Here is a 15,812-nt window from a genome sequence, read left to right as displayed (position 1 = left end):
TGCGTGATCCAGAGCCATCTACAGTCCAAGCAAATAGTCATGGGAATGCTTGAAGCTCCAGGATAGAATTTAGCTAATAAATACATATCCTCTGCATGTCTGAGACCTTCTACAAGTCTATGAAGACTGACATGCATGATGCTTTGCGTGCACATACTCATCTGAGACAGGAAGCCACCTTAGATAACTTATAAACTGACAAGAGTCATTCTAGGTCATTTTCAAATGAGATACCTATAAAGAATAATCTTTCAGGAAATGATTGTGGACTCTAACTTCAGTTATTGAGCATTCAGTTGACACTTGAGTTTACAGTGGTTTACCTGAAGTGTATTCTACATTTCATTAGACATTATGGTTCATTAGTAACTGACTGGAAGATTTCAGCCTAGAAAATTAAGGCACGTATAATGCCAGAGTTCAAACTCTAGGTATTTTCAGAGGATTCTCCCCATTGTCCAGCTTTTAGACACTGGAGCATTCTTCTCACTAGCTCTGAATGATTAGATGTTCTATATCTAAATAAAGTGACTTGGATGCCTAAGGACTTGCTTGGACTTTGCAGTTGAAAACAGAGGGAATATGTTTTAAAAAATTGTTCTCAAATATCATTGTCCTCCTAGAACACTCTCCCTGCCACTTCCTTAGGGCACGTCTATCCAAGGCAGATAATCATAGGACTTTCTGCACTGAATAGCTAGTAAATAAAGCAATCTCCTGAAACTGTGATACTGACCTAAGTATTCAAGCAATTTAAATTAGTTGAATCACTTAATTTTAAAAGGCTTTAAAATAATGAAGCTTTATCCTTTATAGAGTTAAATTTAAAGTAATGGTAGCTTAAAACAGCTTATTATTAAGTTAGAGTAACTTGTGGTCCTAAAGTTAGCATTTTAATAAATAGAAATTATTAGTGATTAGCAAACAAATTATGTATGTGTTACTAACACTTCTTGATTTTTTAAAAGGAGTTACTTTGCTATTGCAGGATTACATTTTCCATAAAATTTTATTTTCTTATACAAGTTTTTCATATGCAGACTCTAAGTAAACGTTAGGCCTAAAAAATTCTTACAAATTCTAAATGAAATGTATTTTTTTAACAAAAATACCAACTTTTATCCATCTTCGCTATCAATATTACAAGTAAAATCATCTGTGTATAAAATATTTATAAGGGAAGCATTGAATATAGTCTATCTGCTGACAATTATCTAATTCAAAAATTTCCCTCAAAACAAACTAGCTGAGACATGGCCTAAAATTAGTGGTGATGTCTTGAATTTGTATAATTTACAACCTTTAACTCTGCTCTTGTCATTCCCAGACTGAAGTTAGTAGGCAGACAAGGTTTTATTGTCATGCTCATGGGTCAAAGATGAGCAAAGCTGGGAATGGATCACCCTGCATTCTGCAGAAAAGGGGAGACTGTTTTTAAAGAGCTTTACAACAAAGCAAGGGAATGAGTGCAAATGATAAACTAATTACATCACTACTAGGTATAGGCAGAAGATTATCAAGTTCAATATGCCTAAATAGATGATAGATGATAGATAATCTTTTAAATCACGTGAATTAATGTTAAATATTAAATGTTAGATATTTTAATGACACATCCACATTCAAAATAGGATAGAAACATGACATATTTGTAAATCTAATAACCATACAATCTAAAAACCAAGGTTTTAAAAACAAACAAAAGAAACCCCAGAAAATTCAGGGATAATTTAATTCCTGCTACAGTGTCTACCAAGGCATTAATTAGTTTATATTTGAACAGCTCTAATAACAGAAAATACATTATTGTTCAAGGTGTTTACTTCCATTTTTGTGTTGGTTCCAAGCAGCATTAAGTTCTTTATTGCATTGAATTGAAATTCAACTCCATGGAAGGATTTTAAAAATCATGGATTAAAATAGGAAACTTGCAATATTGTGTTTACAATTGCTCCGGTGAATGATTGAGATTCTAACCATCATTAGGAATCTAAAGAAGCTTTGGGGCATGAATTTGAGGCAAACAGAACTCTTACTTTAATTTCACTGGTATGCTGCAGTAAATTTGTCTCAATTTTTCAATCATATGATTTTTGTATTTACTGTAAACTTGCAATTGTCTAATTATCCTCCTTAGCTAACTGAAATTGAGTTCTGACATGATTATACAGGTCACTTTCATGACTTTCATCACATTAGTATAGGTGCCAAAGGTTACCGAGCGATGGCTAGACAGTTTTGGATCTGTTTTATCACGGCTAAAGAAGCAAGCTCTGAAAAGCAGAGAAACTCATACATTAAAATGTCCTAAAGCCTAGTTTAACTGTGAAAGTAAATTTTTAAATTCCAACAAACTATAAGGGTTTGTTATTTAAATTTTCTTTTACTATAAATCAAAATATTTTTCCTAGAAAAAAAACCTTGCAATATTAGTGAAGAGTGTTGGTTTTGTGCCTTTTCCACATAATATCACAGGATAAAATAGCTTCATTCATTTATTTTTACAGTCAGGAAATTTTCACTAAAGTAAATGATAGAAAAATAAAAATTATAAGAATGCTATTGAAAACATTCCGTGTGGCTTTGAGAAAAAAAGTATGTGTCTGACCAGTCTGACTAGAGTATATATTTTTAGAGTTAGATAAATAGATATGCATACGCATGCGTGCACACACACACACACACACACCCCTCCCAAAATAAAGAAGCAACCCAAAGGGAATAATGCATTCTATGAGAAGTATCTCAAAAACTAGCAGCCCACATGAAAGGAAGATTTTTAACTACTTTGTTTCTCTGTGGTTCTCCTAGAGTAGTGACCCAGTTTTACTCTCAGACTAGGTTAAGTGGATTCATTTGCCAAGGAGGGGGTGCTGTATAAAGCCTCGATATCCCCTTTTATCTAATGCTTCAACTTTTTTACCCTCTAAATGTCTTCTGTCACTTTGTTCACATATATACAAAATTAGTATTAGTAGCCTTCTTTATGATACTGGAGCAATTCCCAAGAAAGCATAGAGGGTAAATCAAATCCCCTGGGAGTCCTAAACAGTTTGAAAGGGCTCTCTCCCAGAGATTCAAGCAGTTCTCCCAATTACCCTTTTCCCCTCCTTGAGAATCCCTCTTCTAGAAGGCAGAATTATCAAACAGGTAATCAGAGATTACCCTAAATATGCTTGTTACAAACAGATTGTTAATATAATTGACTAATAAATATAATTAAGCCCACAAGGCTGATGTCTGTAGTCACTGTTCCATTGAATCCCAGAGCCATCACCATCCAAGGAAACAGTTTGAAAGAGTAGACTGGTGGTGATGGAGTATCCTCGGGGTCTGGAGCCAAGCATGTCCTGCCATCAGGGCTAGAAAAGCCCTGTCAGAAAATATAACATGCTGATGATAATAATTGGGTTTTCTCGATCAGACATTTTCTTTGTAGTTTCATCAATCAGTTTCTAGAATTTCACAGAATCATATATCTGTCTATTGTTAAGCAATCAACTAAGATATTAGTTTAAAAAAAATCATCTCTGACTTGTGCAGTTTAAAAATTTAGAGTAATAAGTGTCTCTATCAAGAAATATTTTTTAAAGTGAGGGGGAAAAGTTGTTTTAATCTAGCTGGATAATGTTGAGAGCTGTATTATATAATTAATAGAACCAAGCAAATGATTGCCAGATCTTAAGGAAAGATTCTGACGGTTGAGCTTGTAGATCTACTGAGGGCAATGATGAAATACATAAATCATAAAAAACAATTTGCTAAATTTAAACATATCTCATCATGAGTCTTCCTGAATATAATACTTTGCTTTCAGTCTTTGTGGATTAACACTTTTTATTTGAATAATGCAATCAGTCCTTTTACCTTTTTGTCAGATGACATACAATTGTAGCAAATGTACACTGTTTTAAATACCTGCTGGTGCTGCACCTATTTGGAGGCTGAACAATTGCTTAGCAAAGTAAATGTAAAAGAAAAACCTTACAATGCCTCTCTGAGTACTTTTTTCTGGATAATAAAACATGCATTGTTAGCACACTATTCTAGATAATTGCTGAAGATAAACACAGCTCATAAACCAGGAACCCCACTAATTCTTTATGTGCCTAACCTAAGTTCCACTTCTTTTCATTCCACAGACACCCTATTTTTGGCCATCAAATTGTTGGGAGCCAGAAAACACAGACTATGGTCAGTGCAATATCTCATTTTATTATTGACAACTAGTGTGTATGGATGAACCCATGCTTGCATTTTATTATTTGTCACTGAGAAAAGAAAACCACAGTTTTCAGTATGGGACTAATATTTCTAACATTGAATTTATGAATGGCCTTGTTTGGAAAGTCACCAAACCTGCTGGCAGCTTATTCCATGTTATAGTGCCCCCTGTGACTATTAAAAAAATACTTTCTTCTGAATAGATGAAAGAGCTATAAACAAGCTTAAAGGGGTTATTATTATTATTTTTCTGTACCACCTTGGTCTACTAGAAAGAGTAACAAAGGGGCTCAGAGAGCCAGAGTTTTAGTTCACCTCTCCTATTTAGCTATGATTTGTGGTAAATCCCTTGCCTTTCCCAGACTCCATTTTTCTCACTATTATTTGAGGCATCCTATGATTCTATAAGCAGAAGGTTTTGTTAAACATGAAAGGCCAAATGCAAGCAAAAGAAAAGATACAATAGGAAATTTAATCATAGTGAATCAACTTCAGTCAACTTAGAATGAACTCAGTTCAACAACCATGATTTTAGTTAAGCTCTTCAAGGAAATAGGCCCCTAATAGCTGCTCATCTTCTTACATCTTCCTGAAGGCTACAGTTTTCAAAAATAATATTGTATGTATGGTTTTTAAATGTCATTTCTACAAGTATTCATTGAGGATTTGTTCCAGTGCAAAGCATTATAGTAGGTGCTGGGATAACAAGGAGACTCTGACTTTATCTACACTGTTGAGTAACTCATAGGCTAGACGAGAAAAGGGAATTATACAGAAGGAGTTGCTGTGAAGTGCTGAGTGAATATAATAGTGGTACGTGTGAAATATATGGAAGTTTAAAAGAATAAGAGAGTGACTTTGAGGGTTTCCAGAGTGATTCCACAAAAGAACTGAGGGCATCTGAGTTGGATTTTAAAGGAGGGGAGATTTTTCAGGAAACAAGGCAGAGAAGGCATTTGAGGCAGAGTGCCAGCGTGTTCAAAGACAGAAACTTCACAGCAATCTGGCTTTTGTTGGCTCCTGGAGAGACGTTTTGTAAGAAAACCATAGGAAAGCCCATGGAATCATCCCTCATTTTTGTCATTTCAGAACGTTGAATTTCATAGTTCATCCAAGGGTGGTCAGGTGCCAACCAAAGATTCAAACTAACATAATTTATGGAAGACAATCTAAAAACCAGAATACTGAACCATTAATAGAGAGAACAGATGATTCCTTTCCAGTAGTGGGAATGTTGATTTTTTTTCATCCAGGGTACACATTCTTCAAAACTGACGCACTTGGAGAAAGAAGTTAATTAAAAAAAAAAAAAAATACTGCCGATTTGTGGATCTGAGTTGGAGAACTTTGTGATGTATTTTGTCCAACCTGGGATGATACCTGGGAATTATTTCACCAAAGAGTATGAAGTTCTAGTGGAGAAAATACCTGGACACCTGAGAAGGAGCTCATGGAGGAAAACCCAGGTGTTGGAGGCAGACAGACCTGACCACAGATACTGCCACAACGATGTACCACATACTAACTGTGTGACTTTGGGCAAGCATGTAACATCTCTGAGCCTCAGTCTGCTCACTTTTCAAGCAGAAATAATAATATTGACTTTCTAAAGTTGTTGAAATAACCCAAATTAATATGCCTAAAAAAACTGGTATTGCTCCTCTCATACTTAATAAATCAAAATTGTTTTCAGTCGTCATCATTATTGCCTGACAGGTAAACTGCCTCTGTTCCTTACAGAAAAGCAAATTCTAAATGTTCTCTTAGTCCATATTTTGTGTTTTTCATAAATATGTTAGTGTTCCCAATTACAGTTCATGTTTCAACACTTCACAGTAGATTAATGTTTCTGTGGTAAGGCCAAGGAAATGGCATGGCTTACACAGAAAATCATTTACAGAACATCCCTCAAAGTCAGTCATCTCAAAATTATTAATGTCATTCAGTTTAACATTAGCTCTTATTGGTGTCCATTTCAAAGGGAATCATCTTCTAAACTTTCTCCCGAAACCTGGAGAGCCTGCAATTTTTAACTAAAAATAAGCATAGTCTTTATTATTCTATTTGTTTTCCCCCCTGAATAAACATATACCTGTTTATGTCTCATTTGCTTGGATTATATACAAGTGAAGAATAAAATAATTACTCAATAAAAAGTTATAGAAAAAATGAGAAGAAGTGAAATGATAATGATCTCAGACACTGTACCACTCCTACAGGCAATGATGCTTTGTCTTCTATGATTTTTCTTTTTAGGTGCAAGTATAGAAGCAACTCAAATTATCCAACTTCGAATTTTCTACCACCGTTTATTTAAAGAACATTTATAAAGTATGAACACTTGCTTATAAAGAGGATGTTGATACTGTGATGTAGTTGGGTGTGAGGCCCAATAGAAATAATAGTGATTACTTAGGTTGTTTATTCTGAGACAGCTTGGGGCAGACAGGAGTTTATTGCTTAAAGCAGGTTTAAAGAATGGTTTCTTATATTCTATTAGTATCTACTGTCTATTTCCATCACCAATTCAAACTTACTAGGCAGTCTCTGCAGAACATAAACCTCTTAGGTCAGTTTATGTGGAAAAACACTTTTCCATGGTTACCTTGGTTTTGTAGAAAAATAGAATATGTTGATCATGTTTAATGACTAAGACAAGCCAATATGGACTAAAGGGCTATGAAAAAACACCGTACTTTGAAAATCAAGTTGTGTGAGATTTCTGATATTGTTCACCCAAGTACAAAAAAATATTCCAATCCAAGCCAATTAAAATGGAGTCGGGAATGGACTTCCCAGGTGTATTTGCATCAAGAATCATCTAGTATAAAGGGATTGCCATGAGGGCTGGGGGCCAAGACACGAGGAAGTTTAAGAGAACTGTGATAAGAAGTAGAGACAGTAGTGGTGGTAGCAAACTAAAACAGAAGCGAGAGACAGGAAGTTCACTGGTATCTCTAAGCACACACATTGCACATTGATGTTCCTACAGATGATCACACATTGACCAGTGTCTTTCGTCTGGCTCCTTTTGAGGGTTAAATCTCCAATGTTCATATAGGACTTGAACCCCAAGAAATCAAAATTTCCAATAAAGACAGGAGCTGACCCAATACTTGTATGACTCACGTCACTCACTTCACCCAAATCCTAGCCCTGTTGGAGCATGTCTTTATTGAATACTTTTATGTTTTGTTCATTGTAGAATTTTTTGCAGTTTTATTTTTTCATATATTACATTAAAGTATTATTTTTCTTGATTAGTGAGTTTTTTGGCACTCCCTTGACTTTTGCACCCTAGGCAAGTGCCATACTCATCTCATCCTAGGGCCAACTGAGACCAACATATGACAATTGCAGAAAGGCAGAGGTGTTCTCAACATAAGGACCTTTTAACAATGAAAATTGTCCGGAACTTGCATTATCTTGTAGGATGATGGTTGTGCCTCCGAAAACATTCAACCAAAGGCCTGTATTTTCTCCAGGATGTTGTGAGGTCTTTCAAGCCTAGGAAGAGAGACTCCACTTACTGACCCTAAGAACTAGACATCACTAAGTCCCACCTGTCAAAACCATGCTGAAATAATATTAGAGTTCTGGTTGGCCAATCATAGCAATTGTATGCTAACATAAAATAATCACAGCAGCTTTGAGATAAATAGTAATTTTTTCCTTCAGGGACAGATTTTAAGTTGGTTAGTTAACATTTTGGTATAAAGATTGCTATAACCAAATACTGCATTTTGGGGATGGATGACAAGGAATTTATGATTAATTAGAGAGATTGAATACACAAGAAATCAGTGAACTTTAAAATAAATGCGTGAGCAAAATCACATTAATAGCATATATAACTTCATGTCTGTGTCTTAAATCTTAGTTGACAAAATACCAATGCCTTAAATCTTTGTATATTAATAATTCCATGATATATAATATTGAAAAACTGAGAATTCAAGATTTGGGGGAAAATAGAAGAACTTCACTTTTCTAAAAATTAGTTTGTTTCTTGACCTAAGACACTGAAATGCTTTCCAAAATATTCATCCCATTAATAAAATTGTGTGGTGTAGTGCGGTTCCTACTTCATTCTCTTTGGCACTTAAGTTTTAAGTTGCTTGTTTCATAAGACCTTTAATAGAGCCTCTACAGTTCTATGTAATAGTCCTACATAGAACACCTAAAACCTTTGCCGTTCACTTTTGATGACTCTATCCCTGCTATGTCTATTTTTGAAGTAGATGTTAGTGGCTTCTAAAACCATGTTTTAGAGAAGAATTTTTTAAATTTCTGTTTTGGGAACAGTTTTAAGTATACAAAAAATTGAACAGAAAGTAGGAGAATTCCCCTAAACCACCTCAATACAACCCACACTCTTTCCTATTATTAATATGTCACATTAGTGTAGTAAATTTGCTACAATTGATGATCCAATATTGAAATATTATTATTAACTAAAGTCCATAGTTTACATGAGAGTTCACTCTTTGTATTGTGCCTTCTGTGGGTTTTCACAAATGTATAATGACATATATCTACCTTTGCCCTAAAATTTCCCAGAGTTCCACCTGTTCATCTCTCCCTCTCTCCTCCTGAACCCCTGTCAACCATTGCTATTTTTACTATCTCCTTAGCTTTCCCTTTTTCAGAATGTTATATAGTTGGAATCACACAGAATGGAGCCTTTTCAGATTAGTTTTATTCACTTTAGTTCCTTCTGAGTCTTTGAATGCAGTTGAAGAACATCTTGGATGTCCATTTGTTCCAGCACCATTTGTTGAAAGCACTATCCTTTCTCCATTGAATTGCCTTTGATCCTTTGTCAAATATTGGTTGACTATATTTATGTGGGGCTATTTCTATTCTGTTCCATTGATCTATTTGTCTATTCTTTCTCTAATACAGCACTGTCCTGATTACTATAGATTTATAGTGTGTCTTGAAATTGGATAGTGTCAATCCTCTAAATTTGTACTTCTCCTTCAGTATTATGTTATATATTCTGGGTATTTTGCTTTCCAAAAACTGTAGGATCAGTTTTTCAATACCCACAAAATAACCTGCTGGAATTTGGGATTGCAGATCAAATTAGAAATAACTGACATCTTGACAATATTGAGTCTTCCTATCCATGAACATGGATTATCTTTCCATTTATTTATTTCTTCTTTGATATTTTTCATCAGAATTTGGACTTTTAATAAAGATCTAGTACTCATTTTGTTAAATTTATACCTAAGTACTTTTTCTTTTTATTTAGCACACTATTTACAGTTGTGTGCTAATGTAAATGGCATCATATTTTTAATTTCAAATTCCAAATACTCATCACTGATTTATAGAAAAGCAAATTTTATAACATTAACTTGCTATAATCACTTTTTAGTTCTAAGAGTTTTTTAGTTGTTTCTTTGGGTTTTCTATACAGACAAGTATCTGTCATCTGTGAACAAAGACAGTTTTCTATTTTCCTTTTCAAACTATATACCTTTAATTCCTTTTTTCTTGTCTTATGGCATTAGCTAGAATGTCTTGTAAGATGTTGAATAGGAGTGGTGCAAGGGGACATCCTTGCTTTGTTCCTCACCTTAACAGTAATGCATCTAGTTTCTAACCATTTATTATCATATTAGATCTAGGTTTTTTGTAGATGTTCTTTATCAAGTTGAGGAAGTTTCCTCTCCAATCCTAGTTTTTCGAGAGTTTTATTTACTTATTTGTTTTTGTTTGTTTATAATCAGTACTATATTTCATCAAATACTTTCTTTGCATTTATTGACATGATCATATGGTTTTCCTTCTTTATTCTGTTGATATGATGGGTTACCTTAATTGACTTTTAGTTAGCCAGTCTTTCATAACAAGAATAAATCTCACTTGGCTATGGTGTATAATTCTTTATATACATTGTTGGATGTGATTTGCTAATATTTTATTGGGGATCTTTTTAAAATTGAAGTATAGATGATTTACAGTGTTTTCATGTGTACAGCAAAGTGATTCGGTTATATACACATGTATATATATATATATATTATATAAAAAACACACATACATTCTTTTTCAGATTCTTTTCCATATTAGGTTATTACAAGATATTGAATGTGGTTCCCAGTACTAAACAGTAACACTTGTTGTTTATCTGTTTTATATATAGTAGTGTGCATCTGTTAATCCTCAATTCCTAATTTATCCCTCCCCCACCCCATTGGAGATCTTTGCATTTATGTTCATTAGAACATTGATATGTAGTTTTCCATTCTTGTAATGCCTTTTTAGGTTTTGGTATTAGGATAATACTGGCCTCATAGAGTAAGTTAGGAAGTATTCTTTCTGCTTCTATTTTCTGGGAGCAATTGTGGAGAATTGGTATTATTTCTTCCATTTTAATGTTTGGTAGAATTCACCAGTGAAACCATATTAGCTTTGTGCTTTCTGTTTTGGTAGGTTATCAATAACTGATTAAATTTCTTTAATCGATGTAAGCCTATTCATATTATCTTTTTCTCCTTGTGTCGGTATTGATAGATTGTGTCTTTCAAAAACTGGGTCTGTTTTATCTAGGTTTATCTGTTTATCAAACCTGTGAGCTAGAGTTGTTTATAATATCCCTTTATTATCTTTTTAAAATCAATGGAATCAATAGTGAGAGCCCCTCTTTTATTTCTTATGTCAGTAATTTGTGTCTTCTCTTGTTTCTTTTAGTTTGGCTAGAGGTTTATTAATATTGATCTCTTCAAAGAACCAGCTTTTGGTTTTGTTGAATTACTTTATTGGTTTCCTGTTTTCAAGTTCATGACTTCTTCTATTTTTAGGTCATTGATTTCTGCTCTAAATTTTTAGTATTTATTTTCTTCAGCTTACCTTGGATTTAATATTTTCTTTTTCTTTTTTTTGTTTCTATGTTGGAAGCTTAGGTTATTGATTTTAGATCTTTATTCTTTTCTAATATATATATTCAATGCTATAAGTTTCCCTCTAGGCACAGCTTTCACTGCATCACAGATTTTGATTAAGTTGTATTTTTATTGTCATTTAGTCAAAAATATTTTTCAATTTCTCTTGGGATTTCTTTGACTGTATGTTATTTACAAGTGTGTTGTTTAATAACAGGCATTTGAGGGCTTTCTAGCTGTGTTTCTGTTATTAATTTCTGGCTTAATTCCGTTGATGTCTGAGAGTATAGTTGGTATGATTTCTACTTTTAATAATTTGTTAAAGTGTGTTTTATGGCCTAGAATGTGGTCCATTTGGGTGCATTACCTGGGAACTTGAGAAGGTTGTATATTCAGCTTTTGTTGGATGAAGTATTTTATAAATGTCAATTAGATCCATTTGATTGATGGTGCTATTCTGTTCAACTATGTCTTCACCGATTTTTCTGCCCAGTGGATCTGTCAGCTACAGATAGATGTGTGTTGAAATCTTCAATTATAATAGTTATTTGTCTATTTTTCCTTAAGTCTCTCAGTTTTTGCCTCCAGTATTTTGATGCTCTGTTGTTAAGAGCATAAACATTAGGATTTTTATGTCTTCATGAGAATTAACTCCTGTATCATGTAATGCCCCTATTTATTCCTAATAATTTTTTTCTGAAGTCTACTTTGTCTGAAATTAATTTAGCTACTCTTGTTTTCTCTTTATGAGTGTTAACATGGCATGTCTTTCCTCCCCTTTATTTGTAATCTATCTGTGTCTTTATATTTAAAGTGGGTTTCTTATAGACAGCACATAATTAGATCCAGTTTTTAGTACACTCTGACAGTCTTTGTCTTTTAATTATTATATTTAGACCATTCCCACTAGAAGTGATTATTAGTATTGTTGGATTAATATATACCATATTTGTAACTGTTTTCTATTCATTTCCCTTTTTCTTTGTCTTGCTTTATTTTTATCTTTTTTCTTTCACCCTTTTTCTGCCTTCCCTGATTTTAATTGAGCATTTTATATGATTCAGTTTTCTCTCCTATCTAAGTATATCAATTATACTTCTTTTTAAATTTTTTAAGATTGCCCTAGAGTTTTAAATGAAAATTTGATGTAATTCTTAGCCTTTGTCCTCTATATGTAAGGTGTTCCCTCCTACTCCCACCCCAGCTTTGTTCATGGTTTTCTCTTTGTCTTTGGTTTTCTGCATTTAGAATATGATATATATAGGTATAGTGTTTTTGGTATTAATCATGCTTGGTGTTATATGAGTTTCCTGGATCTGTGGTTTTAATGTCTATTGGTTTGCTAGGGCTGCCATAACAAAATACCACTGACTACGTGGCTTAAACAACAATAAAAATTTTTTTTTCTCACAGTTCTGGAAGAATTGTTGGTTTTTATTTTGTTCAGCAGTAACAATTTCCAAGCTACTTATAGGATGGACCAACAGTCAGAGACCATATTTTTATAGGGGGAAAAATGAACAGATCATGACCAAGCTTGTTGTTTTTGTTTACTTTGTATCTGCCTTTCTTTCATTTTTTTTTCTTTCTTCAGTATTTAATCCTGGGATGGTCTCTGAGCCAACATCTAAGAGAAATGGAAAACATAAAGTTGCTTCTTTCTGCTCTATGTGTTCTCCCTTTGCACTGGGCTTCGGAGAGTATCTGAAAAGCAACCATTAGTGTCTTTTGAGGTTGTTGTTTTCCCCTTGATTTCCCTGTAGGCAGCTTTGGAGCTGCCCTAGAGTGGAAAGGGAGAGAAACCTGGCACTCTCAATTGGAAAAGCATGATATAAGGGCAGAGAAACAAGATAAAATTGTGTTTAAGCAGAATTCTAGTAAGCCTTTCATGTTCTTAAATTTTATATATGTTCTACTATAAACCTGTAAAGAACATAATTTACATGTTATGTTCCAACATTTTTTCCCAAAAACTATCATGATCAGTGGTCATTTCTAAATTGATGTGCCCTGGATCAAAATCAGAGGTGGATTCAGAAAGAAAAATAAAATGTCACATCTTACCAGAAATGTCCCATCATGATTCAAAATTACAGATTATCTGGAATAATTAAACGTTTAAACCACAAAATGAACAAAATGAAAATCTTCACTGATCCAGCCACTTTGCAGTAATCTAATTTGTGGAAATGATGGACTCCCATACATCTCTCTTAATAAAAATGAAAATCTATATTTAATATTTTATTACTGTAGTTATAAAGGGTAGTATTGGTAATATAATCTATTTTATAAACTAAATATTCACCATGAACTAGTTTTAGCAAAAACAACAAAAACTTGTATCTTAAAAACAAAATGCATTTACTCAGTAAACAGAACTAATTTATTGTCTACGACTATTCATTTTTAATTTTAGAGCTAAAGCATTTATGACATCTTAAAAATACAAATATCGGCACAAATTGTTCTCCTTTATAAAATGTCCCAAGCTTTTGTCATTTCAAGACACAAAACGTACTGATAAAAATGTTATTGAATGAATTGGGTCCTGCTGCTCACTGCTTACAAAATCAATTACATACTCACAAATGTCAGTAGAAAGGAAAGGTGCCTTTAATGAGAGTGCCAGCAATCTGGGGAGATGTTGAACTCAGTGCTCCCCAAAAACCACCTCTGAAAATTCTGCTCAGCCATAAACACTCTTAAAGGCAAACAGAGAAGTAATCTCAGGTAATTATTGAGATGGGGGTCAGAATCATTGCAATCCCCCACTGTGTGCAGGCTTGTGGACTCCTCATGATCTTCCTCTAGATGTTATCTCTTCACACAGTTTGGTCACAGAGTTAGTTCAGGAGATTACTGAAAGGGAAGCAGGGAAGAGATATGGTCATCTGTTAATTATGTATTCTTCACTTCTACTTCTTTGATCTATGGAACTGACAAGTTAAGCAAGGTATTGTGTGATTAAAGTTGCAGGATACAAAATTAATACACAGAAATCTGTTTCACTTCTATACACTAACAACAAAAGATCAGAAAGAGAAATTAAAGAAACAATCCCATTTACCCCATATCCCATAATCCCATATCAAATAAATAAATTAATTAATTAAATACCTAGGAATAAACCTAACTAAGGAAGCAAAAGACCTATACTCAGAAAACTATAACATACTGATGAAAGAAATCAAAAATGACATAAACAGATGGAGAGATACCATGTTCTTTGATTGGGAGAATCAACATTGTCAAAATGACTATATTACCCAAAGTAATGTACAGATTCAGTGCAATCTCTATCAAATTACCAATAGCATTTTTCACAGAATTAGAACAAAAGAATTTACAACTTGTATGGAAACACAGAAGACACCAAATAGCCAAGGCAATCTTGAAAAAGCAAAAAGGACTTGGAGGAATCAGGATCCCTGACTTCCGTCTATACCACAAAGCTACAGTCATCAAAACAGTATGGTACTGGCACAAAACAGGCATATAGATCAATGGAACAAGATAGAAAATGCAGAGATAAACCCACACACTGATGGTCACCTAATCTATGACAAAGGAGGCAAGAATGTACAATGGAGAAAACACAGTCTCTTCAATAAGTGGTGCTGGGGAAACTGGACAGCTACATGTAAAAGAATGAAATTAGAACACTCCCTAACCCCATACACAAAAATAAACTCAAAATGGATTAAAGACCTAAATGTAACATCAGATGCTATAAAATTCTTAGAGGAAAACATAGGCTCTCTGACATAAATCACATCAAGAACCTTTTTGATCCACCTCTGAGCATAATGAAAATAAAAAAATAAATAAACAAATGGACCTAATTAATCTTAAAAGTTTTTGCACAGCAAAAGAAACCAGCAACAAAATGAAAAGAAAACCCACAGATTGGGAGAAAATATTTGCAAACAAAGCAACCAACAAGGGATTAATCTCCAAAATATACAAATAGCTCACGCAGCTCAATATCAAAAAAAACAAACAACCCAATCAAAAAACGGGCAGAAGATCCAAATAGACATTCTGCAAAGAAGACATACAGATGGCCAAGAGGCACATGAAAAGATGCTCAACATCACTAATTATTAAAGAAATCGCCTCACGCTGGTCAGAATGGCCATCATCAAAAAATCTACAAACAATAAATGCTGGAGAGGGCATGGAGAAAAGGGAACCCTCCTATACTGTTGGTGGGAATGTAAATTGGTACAGCCACTATGAAGAACAGTATGGAAATTCCTTAAAAAACTAAAAATAGAGCTGCCCTATGATCCTGCAATCCCACTCCTGGGCATATATCTGGAGAAAACCATATTTGAAAGAGTACATGCACCCCAATGTTCATTGCAGTGCTATTTACAACAGCCAGGACATGGAAGCAACCTAAATGGCCATCAAAAGAGGAATGGATAAAGAATATGTGATACATATATACAATGGAATATTACTCAGCCATTAAAATGAATGAAATAATGTCATTCACAGCAACATGGATGGATGGACCTAGAGATGATCATTCTAAGTGAAGTAAGTCAGACAGAGAAAGACAAATGTCATGGTATCACTTGTATGTGGAATCTAAAGAAATGGTACAAATGAACCTATTTATAAAACAGAAGTTTAGTCACAGATATAGAAAAGAAAATTGTTACCAGGGGGAAAGGGGAGGGA

General features: G+C 33.9%; 1 protein-coding gene across 4 annotated transcripts in view; it reads left to right on the top strand.

Moving 5' to 3' along the window:
* RGS7 (regulator of G protein signaling 7) overlaps positions 1–15,812 on the top strand; it is a 578,369-nt gene that overhangs the window by 436,179 nt on the left and 126,378 nt on the right. For all 4 annotated transcript variants that reach the window (XM_036869722.1, XM_036869740.1, XM_036869713.1 and 1 more), the window contains one exon: positions 4,143–4,194. In XM_036869722.1, coding sequence (XP_036725617.1) covers positions 4,143–4,194 — 52 coding nt within the window. The remainder of the gene's footprint in view (positions 1–4,142; positions 4,195–15,812) is intronic.

This window comes from Balaenoptera musculus, chromosome 1 (genome assembly GCF_009873245.2).
Source record: "Balaenoptera musculus isolate JJ_BM4_2016_0621 chromosome 1, mBalMus1.pri.v3, whole genome shotgun sequence".
NCBI classification, from domain to species: domain Eukaryota; kingdom Metazoa; phylum Chordata; class Mammalia; order Artiodactyla; family Balaenopteridae; genus Balaenoptera; species Balaenoptera musculus.
Note: the sequence above shows the minus strand (reverse complement) of the source record. Positions and strands in the feature narration are given on the sequence as shown.